Source organism: Oncorhynchus tshawytscha, linkage group LG06 (assembly GCF_018296145.1).
Source record: "Oncorhynchus tshawytscha isolate Ot180627B linkage group LG06, Otsh_v2.0, whole genome shotgun sequence".
In the NCBI taxonomy this organism is placed as follows: Eukaryota; Metazoa; Chordata; class Actinopteri; order Salmoniformes; family Salmonidae; genus Oncorhynchus; species Oncorhynchus tshawytscha.
Window position 1 is genome coordinate 59072033 of NC_056434.1, and position 18386 is coordinate 59090418.

Below are 18386 nucleotides of genomic sequence, written 5' to 3' on the forward strand. Positions count from 1 at the left end.
ATTTAAAAATGCAATTACATGTAAAAAAAAAAAATATATATATATATATATATATGTTTTTGTAATTCTTTCTCCACCCCACGTCTGGATTTCGAGCGCATCAGATGAGGGCATACCAGTTAGCGGCGGTGGCGAGGCACACACCCCCGGGCACAGATTTAATTTATGCCAACTACCAATTAGTGTAAGGGTGAATCGAGTATCGGAGGAGAGGTGTCCTGACATCTTATTGTTTAGTTAGAGAGAACATATTTCCGGTGAAACGCTGTTCTTCACAAGTCTACTCAATATGATTCAGCCAAAATGTCTGATAAAACAAGGATGCTGAATTGACTGGATTGTAGAGCAGTGGATGCAAAAAGTAAAGAAATACATATTTCATACAATTTATAAATGTCCCTACGCATCATATTTCAACGAATGTATGACATCAACTAAAAAGTGATTGGTAGTAAATGTATTTGAGTTTCAGGAAATACATTAGCTCTGTTGAAGTTACAGTGCATAAGAGCGAATGACAAATTGGCCTCTCGCTGAGGTGATAATAACGATAGGATACTGGTTAATTTGCAGGGGCTAAATGTAAAATTGAGCATTAGCTTACTAAATGCCATCTGATCCAGGGGGTCCGGCCTAGCCATTGGGCAAATGCATTATTCATCAAATTAAACTGGAAACGATTTTATTATTATTATTATTTTTTTAATCTAATGAGAATTTAGTAGATTATTCTGCATCACGGGTTTAGTTGGGGTAAATATAATCTCTTCCAGGCTGAGAAATGTGTAAAATACAGTAGAACTACCATGGGACTATTGGAAATGTTTCAGCTTCGGTTGGTGGCCTACTATTTAGGGATAATGTCAACATGTATTTAGTATTTGAAGATTGAAAATTAAATGCTTTATACTTTGTCACTAAATATCACTGACACATAGGAAATACTTCTGCATACAGCTGGGTGTAAATTAATTTTGAATAGGACCACTTCGAAATATTGTGTCATTGTTCTGTGGATTTGAATAGCATTCTTATGCAATTGAACATACATTTCGATGGAGGCTACATTTATGCTGAGTTAACATAGCTACATAGCCTTCTCATTTCCATGCTCCTAACCAAGAACATTAGATAGTTCCATGTTCGATTTGTCAACACAGGCATGACTTGTATGGTTTTCCCAGAGAAGATGGATAACAAAACTTAATAACAATTCGTTTGGGTAAAAATGAAGCATAACGTTATCTCTTTGCAACTAACAATTCGACTCTACTAAACAATACTGACGATGAATTGTGCGACCTTGAGCAAAAATGGGCATCTCTCTCTCTCTTTACCAGTTCAGAGTTCCTCTTATGCTAATTATCCGGACTGTAAAACCAGAAAAGAACCAATCAGAGTTCCCCTGAAGGGACTGATGTAACGTAGAGCGTGTGTGTGTGTGGTGTGTGTGTGCGCGCGCAAGCACGCCTCACTACTCCTGTCACTGATGGAGATAATGGGCTTGTTCCGACATTGCAGCCGAGAGTGCAGGCGAATGCCGATCAACAAAGACCTTGCATCATAAATAACCACTCATTAATATTTGTAGATCAGTCAGTCAGTCACAATTTACCCATGATACAATACGGTTTTGATCCTTTCGAACACGGCCATTAAGTGTGTGTGTGAGCGGAGCAGAGAGGCAGTAACCAGGCAGACACTGTCGTGATCACTCTCGTTTTCAGACTGTAACAGCAACCGAAGGAAGGAGAATCGTTCTAGCGGCCAGTGTACCTGCTGATAACCAGCCTCCTCGCGGACAAACCGAACCACACGCTACCTCCACGACCAGTCGGTGAGTGGGCTATGGGCATGCAACAGACACTTTTGGGTTCTCTTGGATTAGTTGGTTTTTTTGGGGGAAAAGGGAAAGTGTTATCTCTAGCAAAGCTTTACGCTACAACTGGTGTTTGTTTGTGAATGAAAACCTTCTCACCAGACATTGTTAGGCTTTTACATTTATTGGAAAAATACCTACATCTTTATATAAATGTTTTATTTAATATGCATTGTATTTGATATATCCAGAATAAATATTCCTTATTAATCAAAAGCCTATAGCCTACACTAAAATAGACACAACGTCCAGCTGAAGTAAATATACCAAAACCTGTGAATGGACATTGTTTACAACAAATCTCAGTGTGGCTATAATGAATATATTAACATGACCAAACTGACTCGAAGCAGAGACGCATGTAGACCAACGAGGCAGTTGCAGCGCAGATGGGAAGACAATTGGACAAACCGGCTGAAAAACTGAGACAAAGGACGCTAGAAGTCAAACCCATTACATGCCTGCTGCTACACATTGTCGGAGGAAATTTAGCTGAATGATATCATAAATCAGAATTTACCACTCAAAAATATGGTCGAAAAATATCAACTACAAAAAGTCAAATCATGTTTAAAAAACAACAACGTATAAATGACAACGGTGCCACGGGGATATTAACTCTCAAATCTGTGGTTTTAAACATTTAAAAGTATGTATATGTAATAACATTGAACGTGATTCATATTGTGGCATAATAAAGATACAGTATGATAAACCAAAAAACACATTTTCCTATAGGTCTAATTGTATCTGGAGTCTGAACTATTTGCTATTAAAAAATGGATTTCTGATGGAAAACAACGAATATTTCGATTAAATGAATAGGCCTATTTATTCAGAAATAGAAAACTAATCAAAACCTCTAGTCATAGATCTAGTCTACTATTTTCGAAACGAATAAATGATAGTTATGTAGGGCTACTTATTTGGGATTTTGCATGTTTAAGCCAAATTGATCAGGCCCACGTTTTAATATAAGAATGCAATACATTTTCACAATTATTTGACAAAAGCATCACATTCAAACGCTCTATTCCTCACCTTTAAAATGTCCCACACTTTGGTTCAGACGGCGATAAAATAACATTCAGTTTTTAAACAATGGGATTGTTATTAACGCATTTTGTTTTTCCCACAGGCTAACCATGGACCAGAGTTTTTTATCTCGTTCCCTCTGGACCAGTGAGGGTAAATTCCTCCATCACCACGCGACAGACCTCTATACCAGCGTGCACGTCACTCGCAACATCCCAGCTGGGGCACAGTTCGGCCCGTGCATCCTTCAGAATACTTTCTATGACACCGTCGCCTTCATAGCGCTCAAATCCCGCGACAAGAGAAGCAAATCATACGTGTTCAGAGTAAGTTCGTTTTTTTTGAAATATTTATTAATAACACAATTTAACTTGCAAGCTAGGATACCACAGAGACAATGAACACATTAGACGTCGTTCTATATATACCTTCATAAAAACATAGGCTAAATCTAAATCTTATTAAAAAAGAACCATCAACAACAAAATGACATGTTCTACAATGAGATATGTGTGTTGGTGTAGCCTAATACATTTCCATTGCCCTCCATTATAGGCTACCCGTGGGAAATGATTGACCATGCCATTCGGTCACATTTGCACCTTTACAAATTCGAATCAATTCAGTGTTTTCACAGTGACTGAGGAGAGGTGAACCTCATTGAAACTTTGACAATGTTGTCTCTATGAATGAATATTAACAATGATTTCTCTCAACAGGTGGACCCCGAGGCTATGCGGAGCTCTGCTCTAGTGCTGTCCTGGCTGCGACTGGTGCAGGCGGCGTGTGGCAGGGAGGAACAGAACACCGAAGCGTTCCTGAAGGGAGGCCAGCTGTATTTCCGGACCACCAGGGACATACGTCAGGAAGAGGAACTGTTGGTGTGGTATGACCAGGAATTGTCACATCTACTGGGCTTCACTGACATCTCAGCCAGAGGACAAAATGAAGGTGAGAGAGAAATAGACACTTGGGAAAGCGCTATAGAAATACCACTCTTCGTCACCATCCTAATCTTCATCATCATCCTCCTCCTCATTTCAACATATAGGCTTACTAATGTTACCGATGTTGTTTGCTTGTTTTAGCATTTTGCCAGGAGTTTTGTTGTAGCCTGCGTAAATGCGTAATGCATATTGGAAAATACAGAAGGAAGAGGAAACGACTGAAACTTTTCAGAGAATATATATGGACTATTGTTATTTGATTCGTTTATATCTGAGTTAATTTTCCTCCAATGTGTTTTTAATGTACATATTAACGAACAAATTGTGTATCTCTTCACAGAGCTTAAATGCGCAACATGTAACCAGGTCTTCAAGAATGAGCATCCCTATTTGGCCCACTGCCGCTTCCTGTGCGCGCAGGTGAAGTATGACGCGCTGAGCAGAGAGGCCTACGAACACAAACACATGGAGATCAAGCGGCAACGACGCGTCACAGACTTCCACAACATCGCTAGGGATCTGGAACATAAAAGATACGGCGCCAGTGAAGACGCTGAGATTTCCCCGCGGAAATGGAAACACGAGGAGACGGGTTATCCCCGATGGAGGAAACCTGTGCTACTTGAGAAAACCAACATATCGAACAACAACAACATCACACAGATAACCAGAGACTACCACCCCACTGCGCCAGAGTCAACTGGCTCTGCATTGAAACTGAAGGCGGAGAAGTACCAGCTCAAAAAGGACCACGTGGAATGTAAAAATAGTGCGTTTACAGAGGTTGGAGCAGCGAAAATTAGTTTTACGCATGAGAAAGAAAAGCCAACGGAGGCTGATTCTGAGACGGTGCGGGAGATGAGCGCTGATTTAAACTCAAACAGCAACAGCAGTGCCTTTTCATTCATTCTGCGCAGTGGAGCGGAGGAGCAGAAAAGCGCTTTCTGTAAACCCTATAAAAGGACTTCTAACGGCTCTACAGCGCACCCATCCAACACATTACCTGCTCAATTGAACCGCCTAGAGGATGTGAGAGACGTTTTTACCTCAAAGACGGTTCTGGGATACAACAATCTATTGCCTACTAATATGTTGAATGGTGATTTGCCTCGCGCACAGACACTACCCACACCGGTTAATGGAAACGCTTTCCCGTACGTGCCAGAGCACTGGTCCAGGAGCATTGGAGACCAACTACAAACCACGTCGTCTTTAACAATTCTTCCACCAACGTTTACCTCCATTGGGGTGTCAGTGCAAAACTGGTGCGCCAAGTGTAACCTCTCCTTCCGCATGACGTCTGACCTAGTGTTACACATGCGCTCGCACCACAAGAAGGAGTTCGCGGCGGAGTCCCAGGTGAGGAGGAGGCGAGAGGAGAAACTTACCTGCCCTATCTGCCACGAGTTCTTCCGGGAACGGCACCACCTTTCACGTCACATGACATCGCACAATTAAAACCCATTTTGCATAAGAAAAGCCATTAGAAAACGTATATTTAAAGAAAACGACATCGGACATACTCTATGTAATTACAAGAGTAGAACAGAGTAATTTAGAGTAATTAAGCATTTAATGACAATTTGAAGTCACTAACATCTTAATGTAGGACCATCCACTTGTGATTATCGATCATTACGCATTAGGGCGTATTTGGGCACGTAGGTTCTCATTCAGGATTGTACACAGTGTCCACTAGATGTCCACAGAATACGAAATTGAATACACAACATATTCATTTTGATTATCTGCACAGTAGGTGATAGGAATATTGTGTGTAATTGGGATTATAAGGTTCTAATCTGCATTTTTGTCAAAATTTTGTTATTGGCATTCTTGTTTTACTCAGTGTTCTATATAGTACTCTAAATACCCCAATTAATGTTGTTAAGTTAAAAACAGTACACAATCAAAATTACTGACACCATTCAAACCAATGAGGGTTCAGAACTTTAAAGACAATTATCTCAGAATCATATTTTTTTGCAGATATAACCTTAAAGTCCCAAGCTCTCGGTATGTCTGATCCGTGCCTTATGAAACTCAGGGTGGGACTGAAGAGAGAGACTGAAGGTCGCTTGCAGCTCTTGCGTTTGACCTCTGATTGTTATAAACATGTTTATGTCCATTACTCATTGTTTGACTAGACATACAGTATTACCAGAGCTTGTACGGAGAGAGATGTGTAGATTAATTTAGCTGTTTTTGATGGGAAAAAAACAACAACAACATCAGATCCAAACTCTACTTGCCCTGTGTTTTCTTTAAACTTCCATAAAGACATTTTGTGTGAAACATATGGACATTGTATTACTTGACCCACTATATTCCCTGGCTTCACCCATACGTGACACAAGACATACAACCTGAACTATTTGTCCCATTTCATTTTGGCCCATTTAATGTATTGCTGAATAAAAAAATATACAGATGAAAATGACTGCAAATAACACAGTGGATGATAATATGGAAACACATAATTTGTCTGTTTGAAGAACCATTTTAGCAAGTTGTCTCTCATATGTTTGAGACGTCATTGCCGTAAATCGATTCTAATTCCAACAGGTGGCATCAGCCACCAATTTTCTTCCAATCCAACGGCCAGTGAGTCCAGTAGCCTCAATCTCATTCCAAGATACTTGCTGTTCTTTTAACCTTGTTTAAAGGTGGGTAACGACTCATCTATGAGGCCAGGTGGGACTAGTACCCAAACCAACAATACTGGTCAAGGTGTTATTAGGAAATTCATTATAGTGCTGAAAAACATCAACTAATTGCGTCATAACAATTTTTTTGTTAATTTCATTCACAATAGTCTGACTCATGTCTTCGTGTATCAACCATCAAGCTAATAAGACATAATCTACAAGGTGACAGCGAGAACAGTCTTAATCACTTGGTCCCCATTTAATCAGATCCACTTTATCCGAAATCCGCATAGCTGATGTTTTGACGAAGTGGAACTGGGCTGTCAAATCCACAAGCGCGGCTTCCGAAAACATTGTTGCGGTGAGTTAACTCGAGCTGATGCACTATGATGATACGAGCAGTACTTATCTCAAAGAGCGCTCATTAACCAGCTCTATGAGCAGACCCCCCCCACAGTTGAAACGTGCTCCCCAAACTTGTGCCCCCGCAGTTTTGCTTTGATGTCCCTGTATTAAAATAGCAAAAAGTTCAAATTTTTGAGTGGCAGGTTGGCGCAAAATCTGTGTCTCTGCTGCGCTGTCAGCACAGTGGACAGTGTGTGTGTGGTGTGTGTGGGTGGGGGGGGATGCTTCTCATCTGTGGGCAGTTGGCAAGAAATCGTATATATTTTGTCGGCGATTGTGGACAGTAATTCAATTCCTTGTTGCAAACCAGCAACCACAGAGGCGGACATTAGACGCGATAGAGTAAAGAGGGGAGGGGGCAGTATACCTTTTCTGTCTATGATGGAATATACTCTCCGAAAAGACAATTAACTTGCCAAGGTGTTTAGCACCATACCTCACTATGCCACATACATGTCACACGATATTCAAAATTAAATCATAGGGCTCATGAGTGGGGAGTCCACAGCTACATGCGAAAACTCATGTTCCACTTTGATAAATGTGTTTACTGCGCACAGAAGAAACATGCTACACCTGAGGAAAGCTCAACTAATCCAACTGGCAATTGAAGGGGATCCTACAATCATATTTCGAGGAGAATGGAATGATCGATCACTCAGAAAAACAGTCCAGCTTGTTGGTTTAGATCAACATCTTGGTGGTATAGCCAGTGGCGTCATTTCAGCAAAAATCGAGAGTATGGAATGGCAAAGTCACTTCCATAGCAAGCAAGCTATTCAACTGCCTTGCTTTAGTGTGTAGGGCGCTGTCCATGGTGCTGATAGAGCGCAGTGGAGATTTCGCCGCAACCAGTCACTTCCTTTTCAAAGGCACTCAATGGTGTCGGCATTTGAACTTTTAGGTTCGATGATATCGATGATATAAGCAGAATTCAATATAATTCCAATGTAAGAACCCAAATTACGCCCCTGGGTCTAGCTGCATATCAGGTATGTTTCATCCTAGAAATAGATACCTTCTATTATGGTTTTCTTTGTAGCCTATTGTTATTTCGTGGTTGTAAATGGAACTGTACGTATTGGAAACGTGTTCATCGTAAGCTGCCATATAATAACGTGTTTCTGTACTCATGAGCGGCATGGTTTCCCATGCTTGAAGCGGTTTTATTGGCCTATTTGTTTGGCAAGGCAACTGTGCATGGCTGCAACTCACCGATGTAGGTATCTCACTGCAACTAACTGATGTTTTGGTTATTTGGATCTCTATTGGCCATTTGTTTATTGCGTTTGTTTATTGTTAATGTAACTAGCCTAAATATAGATTGATATTCTGATCTTTTTTTTACTATGCCTACTTGGTACCGCTGTTTTGTTCTGTTTGCATTCATTCGTTCACATTCGCAGTTGTGTCGGTATACTAAGCCAAACTGCTATTCAGTACTTTTGTTTGGATGCATGATTAACTAGGCAACTACTTTCAGCATTTAGTTTGCTGAGCTGTCTGTTATAGTAAGCTCGAAAATTGTTGGGACAATAACCACGTTTCCATCTACTGTTTTTATGAGAGTAGTCATACGGTGTATAAAAAAAAGAATCCCGACAGCTGTGATGGAAGGCGGAAGTTTGTAAATGCCAGCAGATAATTACTTCCTTCGACATGGTGGGATCTTTTTGTGTCGGTAAAATTAATTATGCGAGGAATGGGGACGGGAACGTATTTATGCGGGAATATTGATAGAATGACCATCATATTGAATGTAACTTGGAATCACACGATGATACGTTGTGTGGTCCTCCCACTACGACTAGGGAAACCATGCAGTTTATTAGGCTACAGATAAAATACTTTATGATCAACTTCACAGGGCGGTGAAAGTCCACGGTGATCTTGATGCTCCATTCCAATAAATATCTGATTCTGGTGTCATGATAACGGTCGATGCTTAACTGCCGTTTGACAAATACAAATATTCTTGATGTTATCCATAATCATTTCATCATGTAGACTACCTGTTGGCTATATGCCAGCTGTTGGCACACGTGCCAAGACCAGAGGTTTTGTTACAAAACTATCTGTAGAGTCGAAAATGTTATTCACACTATACAAATCACAATAAAGACTACCATAGTGACAGTCACTTCATCCTTATTGTGTTGTATTTTTTCATATATCTTTTGGAGGCTAGACCCTGAAGATACTTACCTAATGTTGTGTGATGTGTATAGTGGCCTTTCAACGAGGACCTTCCTGCTATGGTACATGGGTGAGAATGGCTGTCCAGCTGTAGACAAGAAGGCTCGACCCTCAAGACATTTACCTAATCAACATACATTTAGTTTACTGAGTGACGGGCAATTTAAACAACCAAAAAAAACACAGGGTGCCAATAAGAAGAGCATTTTGTCATGTCAAACAAAAGATGCATTAAGAAGACTGTGCTCTCAAAAGTGTGATGACGGGGCAAATAAGAGGGAAAAACACAAAGTAAACATCAGTAAATTACCCACCAGTTCTGACTTAGAATATGTAGGCAACTACAAATACCTAGGTGTCTGGCTAGACTGTAAACTCTCCTTCCAGAATCATATTAAACATCTCCAATCCAAAATTAAATCTAGAATCGGCTTCCTATTTCACAACAGAGCCTCCTTCACTCAAAGCCCCAAATACCACCCACCACTGCGACCTGTATGCTCTCGTCGGCTGGCCCTCGCTACCTATTCGTCGCCAGACCCACTGGCTCCAGGTTATCTATAAGTCTTTGCTAGGTAAAGCTCTGCCTTATCTCAGCTCCCTGGTCACGATAACAACACCCACCCGTAGCACGCTCCAGCAGGTATATCTCACTGGTCATCCCCAAAGCCAACACTTCCTTTGGCCACCTTTCCTTCCAGTTCTCTGCTGCCAATGACTGGAACGAATTGCAAAAATCGCTGAAGTTGGAGACTTATAATCTCCCTCACTAACTTTAAACATCAGCTATCTGAGCAGCTAACCGATCGCTGCAGCTGTACATAGTCTGTCTGTAAATAGCCCATCCAATCGACCTACCTCATCCCCATATTGTTTTTATTTACTTTTTTGCTCTTTTGCACACCAGTATTTCTACTTGCACATCATCATCTGCACATCTATCATTCCAGTGTTAATTTGCTAAATTGTAATTACTACGCTACTATGGCTACTTATTGCCTTACCTCCTCATGCCATTTGCACACAATGTATATAGACTTTTTTCTATTGTGTTATTGACTCTACGTTCGTTTATTCCACGTGTAACTCTGTGTTGTTGTTTGTGTCGTACTGCTTTGCTTTATCTTGGCCAGATCGCAGTTGTAAATGAGAACTTATTCTCAACTGGCCAACCGGGTTAAATAAAGGTAAAATAAATAAATAAATAAATCTTTAAATAATCTCCAAGGGCTCCTTTGAGATAAAATAACTACTCAAAACAAATGATTTCATAAACATATCGATTTAATTATCACACATGCACCACAGTGTCTGTTTTCAGATGTTTGAACTAGCACGGCTAATCATTATGATAGCACAGGCAACAAATATTTCACACTCACAATGTTTCCCATCCAGAAAAGAGCTGATTTAAACAAAAGATCACAAACACACACACTGTACCAAAGGATTTGGCTGCATGACAAGAGTACATACCATATCTGGCATATTGGTGTCTGTCTGAAGATGTTTCACATAAACACAAAGCCGATAAAGTTTTTGGACAATTGGCAGGACACACACACCGGCAGAGGCCTCATTCCTGTCTCCTTCCCCGGTCCCAAATCTTTCTCCATGTTTCTTTGAAACATTGACATATTGTGCATTGCAAAACTCAAAATAAAATCACAAAACGGACCCTTGCAAGTAGAATAGCAAGTAGTAGCAGTGAAGTAGAAGTATGTCCATCTCTTCAGTGTTTATACCAAAAGGGGCACCGGAAAATATGTGATGTAGACACAGGGGCGGGACTTAAGTTGCAAAACTCACTCAATATTGCCCCTCAAGTCTTTGCAAGGAATTATACAGCGATAATTACAATTCAGGTAAAGAGCATCACAGTCAGGCTGTAACGCTCGTCGTTGGAAGGAGTAGACCAAGGTGCAGCGTGGTAGGCATACATCTTTCTTTTATTGATGACACCGAAAAAACAACAAATACAAAACGAAATGCACTGTTCTGTAGGGCTGGAAAGCAACAGTACAAAAACAAGATCCCACAAACTAAGGTGGAAAAAAAGACTGCCTAAGTATGATCCCCAATCAGAGACAACGATAGACAGCTGCCTCTGATTGGGAACCACACCCGGCCAACAAAGAAATAGACAACATAGAATGCCCACCCTAGTCACACCCTGACCTAACCAAATACAGTGCCTTGCGAAAGTATTTGGCCCCCTTGAACTTTGCGACCTTTTGTCACATTTCAGGCTTCAAACAGAAAGATATAAAACTGTATTTTTTTGGGAAGAATCAACAACAAGTGGGACACAATCATGAAGTGGAACGACATTTATTGGATATTTCAAACTTTTTTAACAAATCAAAAACTGAAAAATTGGGCGTGCAAAATTATTCAGCCCCCTTAAGTTAATACTTTGTAGCGCCACCTTTTGCTGCGATTACAGCTGTAAGTCGCTTGGGGTATGTCTCTATCAGTTTTGCACATCGAGAGACTGAAATTTTTTCCCATTCCTCCTTGCAAAACAGCTCGAGCTCAGTGAGGTTGGATGGAGAGCATTTGTGAACAGCAGTTTTCAGTTCTTTCCACAGATTCTCGATTGGATTCAGGTCTGGACTTTGACTTGGCCATTCTAACACCTGGATATGTTTATTTTTGAACCATTCCATTGTAGATTTTGCTTTATGTTTTGGATCATTGTCTTGTTGGAAGACAAATCTCCGTCCCAGTCTCAGGTCTTTTGCAGACTTCATCAGGTTTTCTTCCAGAATGGTCCTGCATTTGGCTCCATCCATCTTCCCATCAATTTTAACCATCTTCCCTGTCCCTGCTGAAGAAAAGCAGGCCCAAACCATGATGCTGCCACCACCATGTTTGACAGTGGGGATGGTGTGTTCAGGGTGATGAGCTGTGTTGCTTTTACGCCAAACATAACGTTTTGCATTGTTGCCAAAAAGTTCAATTTTGGTTTCATCTGACCAGAGCACCTTCTTCCACATGTTTGGTGTGTCTCCCAGGTGGCTTGTGGCAAACTTTAAACGACACTATTTATGGATATCTTTAAGAAATGGCTTTCTTCTTGCCACTCTTCCATAAAGGCCAGATTTGTGCAATATACAACTGATTGTTGTCCTATGGACAGAGTCTCCCACCTCAGCTGTAGATCTCTGCAGTTCATCCAGAGTGATCATGGGCCTCTTGGCTGCATCTCTGATCAGTCTTCTCCTTGTATGAGCTGAAAGTTTAGAGGGACGGCCAGGTCTTGGTAGATTTGCAGTGGTCTGATACTCCTTCCATTTCAATATTATCGCTTGCACAGTGCTCCTTGGGATGTTTAAAGCTTGGGAAATCTTTTTGTATCCAAATCCGGCTTTAAACTTCTTCACAACAGTATCTCGGACCTGCCTGGTGTGTTCCTTGTTCTTCATGATGCTCTCTACGCTTTTAACGGTCCTCTGAGACTATCACAGTGCAGGTGCATTTATACGGAGACTTGATTACACACAGGTGGATTGTATTTATCATCATTAGTCATTTAGGTCAACATTGGATCATTCAGAGATCCTCACTGAACTTCTGGAGAGAGTTTGCTGCACTGAAAGTAAAGGGGCTGAATAATTTTGCACGCCCAATTTTTCAGTTTTTGATTTGTTAAAAAAGTTTGAAATATCCAATAAATGTCGTTCCACTTCATGATTGTGTCCCACTTGTTGTTGATTCTTCACAAAAAAATACAGTTTTATATCTTTATGTTTGAAGCCTGAAATGTGGCAAAAGTTCACAAAGTTCAAGGGGGCTGAATACTTTCGCAAGGCACTGTAGAGAAACTAAAAGGATCTCTAAGGTCGCGACACAGGCAGAAAAATCAAAATGTTCTATCATAAAGTGAGAACAAATAGTTTCACTGGCTGCTATTTGGCTGCTACTTACAAATACTATAACAGTAAACGAATAGATGACATTCACTGCTATAAACCTGTCTCCAATATAATCGCATAGCTTACTGCAAACCTTTGACAAATACATCTCCTTGTGAAAAGGCCGTCCCATAGTCTGTTTTGTCAATGAGCTCAATGTATTCCAAACACTGGTGGTAACCACATTATCCCAATCATTTAGGTAGTAATCGATGCCCCCCCCACCCAATTTTCCACCGTAATTTGCAAATAAATTCATTAAAAATCCCACAATGTGATTTTCTGGATTTTGTCCCCTAATTTTGTCTGTCATAGTTGAAGTGTACCTATGATGAAAATTACAGGCCTCTCTCATATTTTTAAGTGGGAGAACTTGCACAATTGGTGGCTGACTAAATACTTTTTTGCCCCACTGTATGTATGTATGTATATGTAACTAAATATTTAATATCCATAATTTGTATGATTATTTATTTGAATTGCGCGCCCTCCAGCGGGACACCTAGGCCTAAAAGGTTTTTAAGAAGGAAAGAAATTCCACAAATTAACATTTGACAAGGCCCACCTGTTAATTGAAATGCATTCCAGGTGACTACCTCATGAAACTGGTTGAGAGAATGCCAAGAGTATGCAAAGCTGTCATCAAGGCAAAAGGTGGCTACTTTGAAGAATCTAAAATATATTTTCATATAATAACATTTTTTTTGGTTACTACGTGATTAGATATGTGTTATTTCATTTTTGATGTCTTCACTATTATACTACAATGTAGAAAATAGTAAAAAATAAATAGAAAATCCTTGAATGAGTAGGTGTGTCCAAACCTTTGACCGGTACTGTACAAACAGCCAAATTTTAAAAACAGAGACAGACCCTCCACACACTCTCCAAGCCAGCGGTGGACAACCCTGCTCATGTTTGTTAGTGCTGGGCTGTCCAATGCAATTCACCTCCCATTCAAAGACCAATCCCTCAGTATCAGGAGAATACGTACCAATTCTGACATAATATAAAACAACATATTATACGCTACATAGTACATATTGTGAATAAATACTAGTGACATCACAGGGTCAGAGGTGATGAATTGGTTTGGAATGCTGCTACAGACTCAACTCTAACCACAATCTCATCTCCTAGTGTGAGAGAAGGGAATGAGAGAAGGAGGATAAGAAGAGAGGAGGAGTAGACTTTCACCCAGGGGTTGATGTGGCAGAGGGTTGAAGAGGATGTGTACCTGATGGACTGTAGTTTGGTCCAGATTTTGTGTGTGTGCGTCTAGTTGACAGACTTTAGTTTGACCCAGGGGTGTGGTCAGGCGTACCTCCATGGGCGGTTTGTTGGCGAAGATGTGGTTGCAGAGCTCATCTAATGACGGCTCTGGCTCAAACTGGGCCCCATTCTCGTTCACCTTCCTGATCTTTTACATCTATTTCTTAAGGATTGAAGGAGGGAATAAAAAAATCATATTTGAGCACTTGGACCACCTGTGTGTGTGTGTGTGTTTGTGTGTGTGTGTGTGTGTCTGTGTGTCTGTGTGTGTGCGTGCATGTTGGTGAAAATGTGTGTACCTTGAGCTCTTTCAGCATAGTGATGGGGTCACTCTTACTGCACACTTCCTGGATCTCCTCACGGGTATGATTGGTACAGGAAGTTAAATCTCACACAGGCAGATGGGTTAGACCTGATTAGCAGGGTTCAGCTCCAGCCCTTGGTTGATGAGAGAGAGAGAGACAGAGCCCTGGAAAGGAAGTGGTGCTAGAGTAATAGGATGCATCCCAAACCAATACTGAACTAAAAGGGTGTCTAGACAGGTTCAAATAGGGAGTGAGGGAGAGTGGCAACACAAGAAGGTGGGTCAGGCTAAAACAGAACATAGTAGGGGATGAGAGAGAGAGTAGAGGAGGAGTGAGGAGGCGGAGAGAGACCCGGGGTTAGATAACGGTCACAGGGTCAGAGGTCAGAGATTACATCTCATCTAACCCCAGGGTCGCTCATGCTGTGTCCATGGTAACAGTAAGTCTCCAGCTCCATGACAATAGGACCCTGCCAGAGAGGTTTCCAATCCAAGAGAGTCAACAAGGTAGCCAACATCATGGCAGTGCTGATCATGGATTTCTATTGGAGCAGCAGTTTCTCAGCATCTTCCTATATCTATGCTTTTTGGCCCTGCAGTACACAAGGAGTGTCAGTAGTTGTTAAACGGGGACCAGTTGCAGCTCTGTACTGGAGTCTCTTCCACAGAGTCTCTCAGAGTTGGTCACATAGCCTCCCTCTGTCAGGGAAGAGACACTGGTACGATACTAGAAGCTGATCATCACTCTGAGATTAGACTGTCTGAGACAAGGTGATTCTTAGCACTCTTCAAGCTCTTAAACCATGCATAACATTCTCATCTCTGCACCAATCAGAACTCATCTTCTCAAGCCTACAAGCAATCATAGCTCACCTTCCTGGCTTTGCAGTGGTCTGCAGCGAACCTGTTTGCCTCCCTCACACACAAAACGTCCATGCCGTCCACCTATACCCAGAGTTAGGAAGGTCAATATAGCAGAGATACTGTACACTCACTGATTGTGTGTGTGTCCTACCATGAGGCCAATAATATTGTTTCTTGAAGTACCCAGTGCTAGCAGAGGACCTCTCCACATGCATTCCCATGCCAAACTTGTTTTTCTCACAGATGAAGATACACTGCTTCCACAGAGACATCATGTTGAAAGACTCAAAGATCTGGCCCTGATTGGACAAGAGGAGGAGAGTCGATGATGATGATGAAGATGACTACTGCAACCGTTAGATAGATAGAACAAGTCTCACCTGGTTGGCTGCTCCGTCTACAGTTTATTAGGCTACAGACAAAACGGTTATGATGAACTTCACAGGATAGTGAAAGTGCCTGTTGATGAGCTTGATACTCCTTTTAATAAATATCGAGGGTCTAATTCTGGTGACATGATGTCTGCCATTTGACAAGTTTGTCCAAAATGATCTCATCATGTAGAAGGCTATACCGGGTCTGCATCTGCAAGCTGTTGGGTTAGCGCGAACATGCCAATACCAGAGTGGACACATTCGCTATATCTACAGTGGCTTGCGAAAGTATACGCCTCCCTTGGCATTTTTCCTATTTTGTTGCCAGGAATTTAAATATTTGTTTTATTGTTAAACAAACAAGAAAGAAAAAAACTGAAAACTTGAGCATGCATAACTTTTCAACACCCCCCACCCCCCAAGAGCCACCTTTTGCAGCAATTACAGCTGCAAGTTTCTTGGGGTATGTCTCTGCAAGCTTGGCACATCTAGCCACTGAGATTTTTGCCCATTCTTCAAGGCAAAACTGCTCCAGCTCCTTCAGGTTGGATGGGTTCCACTGGTGTACAGCACACTTTTAATCATACCACAGACTCTTAATTGGATTGAGGTCTGGGCTTTGACAAGGCCATTCCAAGACATTTAAATGTTTCCCCTTAAACCACTAGAGTGTTGCTTTAGCAGTCTGCTTAGGGTCATTGTCCTGCTGGAAGGTGAACCTCTGTCCCAGTCTCAAATCTCTGGAAGACTGAAACAGGTTTCCTTCAAGAATTTCCCTGTATTTAGCACCATCCATCATTCCTTCAATTCTGACCAGTTTCTCAGTCCCTGCCAATGAAAAACATCCTCACAGCATGATGCTGCCACCACCATGCTTCACTGTGGAGATGGTTTTCTCGGGGTGATGAGAGGGGTTTGCACCAGACAGCGTTTTCCTTGAGGGCCAAAAAGCTCAATTTTAGTCTCATCTGACCAGAAAACCTTCTTCCATATGTGTGGGGAGTCTCCCACATGCCTTCTGGCAAACATCAAATGTGTTTGCTTATTTTTTCTCTAAGCATGGCTGTTTTCTGACCACTCTTCCATTAAGGCCAGCTCTGTGGAGTGCACGGCTTAAAGTTGTCCTGTGGACAGATACTCCAATCTCTGCTGTGGAGCTTTGCAGCTCCATTCAGGGTTTTTATTTTATTTTTATTTCACCTTTATTTAACCAGGTAGGCTAGTTGAGAACAAATTCTCATTTGCAACTGCGACCTGGCCAAGATAAAGCATAGCAGTGTGAACAGACAACACAGAGTTACACATGGAGTAAACAATTAACAAGTCAGGGTTATCTTTGGTCTCTTTGTTTCCTCTCCTATTAATGCTCTCCTTGCCTGGTCCGTGAATTTTGGTGGGCGGCCCACTCTTAGCAGGTTTGTTGTGGTGCCATATTCTGTCCATTTTTTAATATTGGTTTTAATGGACTACGAGGGATGTTCAAAGTTTCTGATATTTTTTTTACAACTCAACCCTGATCTGTTCTTCTCCAAAACTTTGTCCCTGTTTGAAGAGCTCTTTGGTCTTCATGGTGCCGCTTGCTTGTTGGTTCCCCTTGCATAGTGGTGTTGCAGACTCTGGGGCCTTTCAGAACAGGTGTATATATACTGAGACCACCTGTGTGCAATCTAACTAATTATGTGACTTCTGAAGGTAATTGGTTGCACAATAACATTTTTAGGGGCTTCATAGCAAAGTGAATACAATATGCACGCACCATTTTTCCACGTTTTATTTTTTGAAACAAGTTTTTTATTTTTTATTTCACTTCACCAATTTGGACTATTTTGTGTATGTCCATTACATGAAATCCATATAAAAATCAAGGGAATTACAGGTTGTAATGCAACAAAATCGGAAAAACACCAAGGGAATGAATACTTTTGCAAGGCACTCTACATAACATTTTTGTGACAAAACTATCAGTAGGCCTAAAGTTGAAAATGCAATGTAAACCCATTTAACTTAAGTTATTTTTATGTGCACTATTTTTATGTGCACTTCATATTTACACATACTTTTATCCTCAACAAGTCAATTTGATTGAAACACAATTCTGATAGAAAAATGCAGCGGCCATATTGTTTTTATGCAGATTTTAGAATATTCACATGAAAATATGTCGCCAATTGGATGGAAACCTAGCTATAGACACCCTACAGACTCTGCCAAGTGCGCTAGTCCGGCGTCACTTTGATTATGGCTGCACATCATGGTTCACCAGCAGAACCAAACATCTAAAGAATAAGCTACAGACCAGCCAAACAAGCTTGTAATAATTGTACCCATAATCCAACCTTCATACTCATCAGGATGTTGAGCATTTTTTCATTTGTATCTCTGTAATGTGTCTGTATCTATGTAATTGTATATGTATTGATGTAAAAATAGGGACCACAATGGAAATAAGTCCCCAACTTTATTGAGCAATCCCAGTCACTTTAACAAATATTTGTACCCACTGGGCACACACTGGTTGAATCAACGTTGTTTCCACGTCATTTAA

At 41.0% G+C, this 18386-nt stretch overlaps 1 protein-coding gene across 1 annotated transcript; it reads left to right on the plus strand.

Moving 5' to 3' along the window:
- Positions 1-1537: 1537 nt before the first annotated feature.
- LOC112253400 (PR domain zinc finger protein 8-like) lies at positions 1538-6233 on the plus strand. The gene is made up of 4 exons (XM_024425381.1): positions 1538-1837; positions 3018-3240; positions 3634-3865; positions 4202-6233. The coding sequence occupies exons 2-4, from the start codon at positions 3025-3027 to the stop codon at positions 5317-5319; spliced, it is 1566 nt and encodes a 521-aa protein (XP_024281149.1). The 5' UTR covers positions 1538-1837; positions 3018-3024; the 3' UTR covers positions 5320-6233.
- Positions 6234-18386: the final 12153 nt, after the last annotated feature.

Bases quoted from the DNA above. Each gene is read 5' to 3' on its own strand.
- LOC112253400 (XM_024425381.1), top strand. From the start codon at position 3,025: ATGGACCAGAGTTTTTTATCTCGTTCCCTCTGGACCAGTGAGGGTAAA. The intron at 3,241-3,633 runs GTAAGTTCGTTT...TTCTCTCAACAG, and splicing joins GCAAATCATACGTGTTCAGA to GTGGACCCCGAGGCTATGCG. The intron at 3,866-4,201 runs GTGAGAGAGAAA...ATCTCTTCACAG, and splicing joins AGCCAGAGGACAAAATGAAG to AGCTTAAATGCGCAACATGT.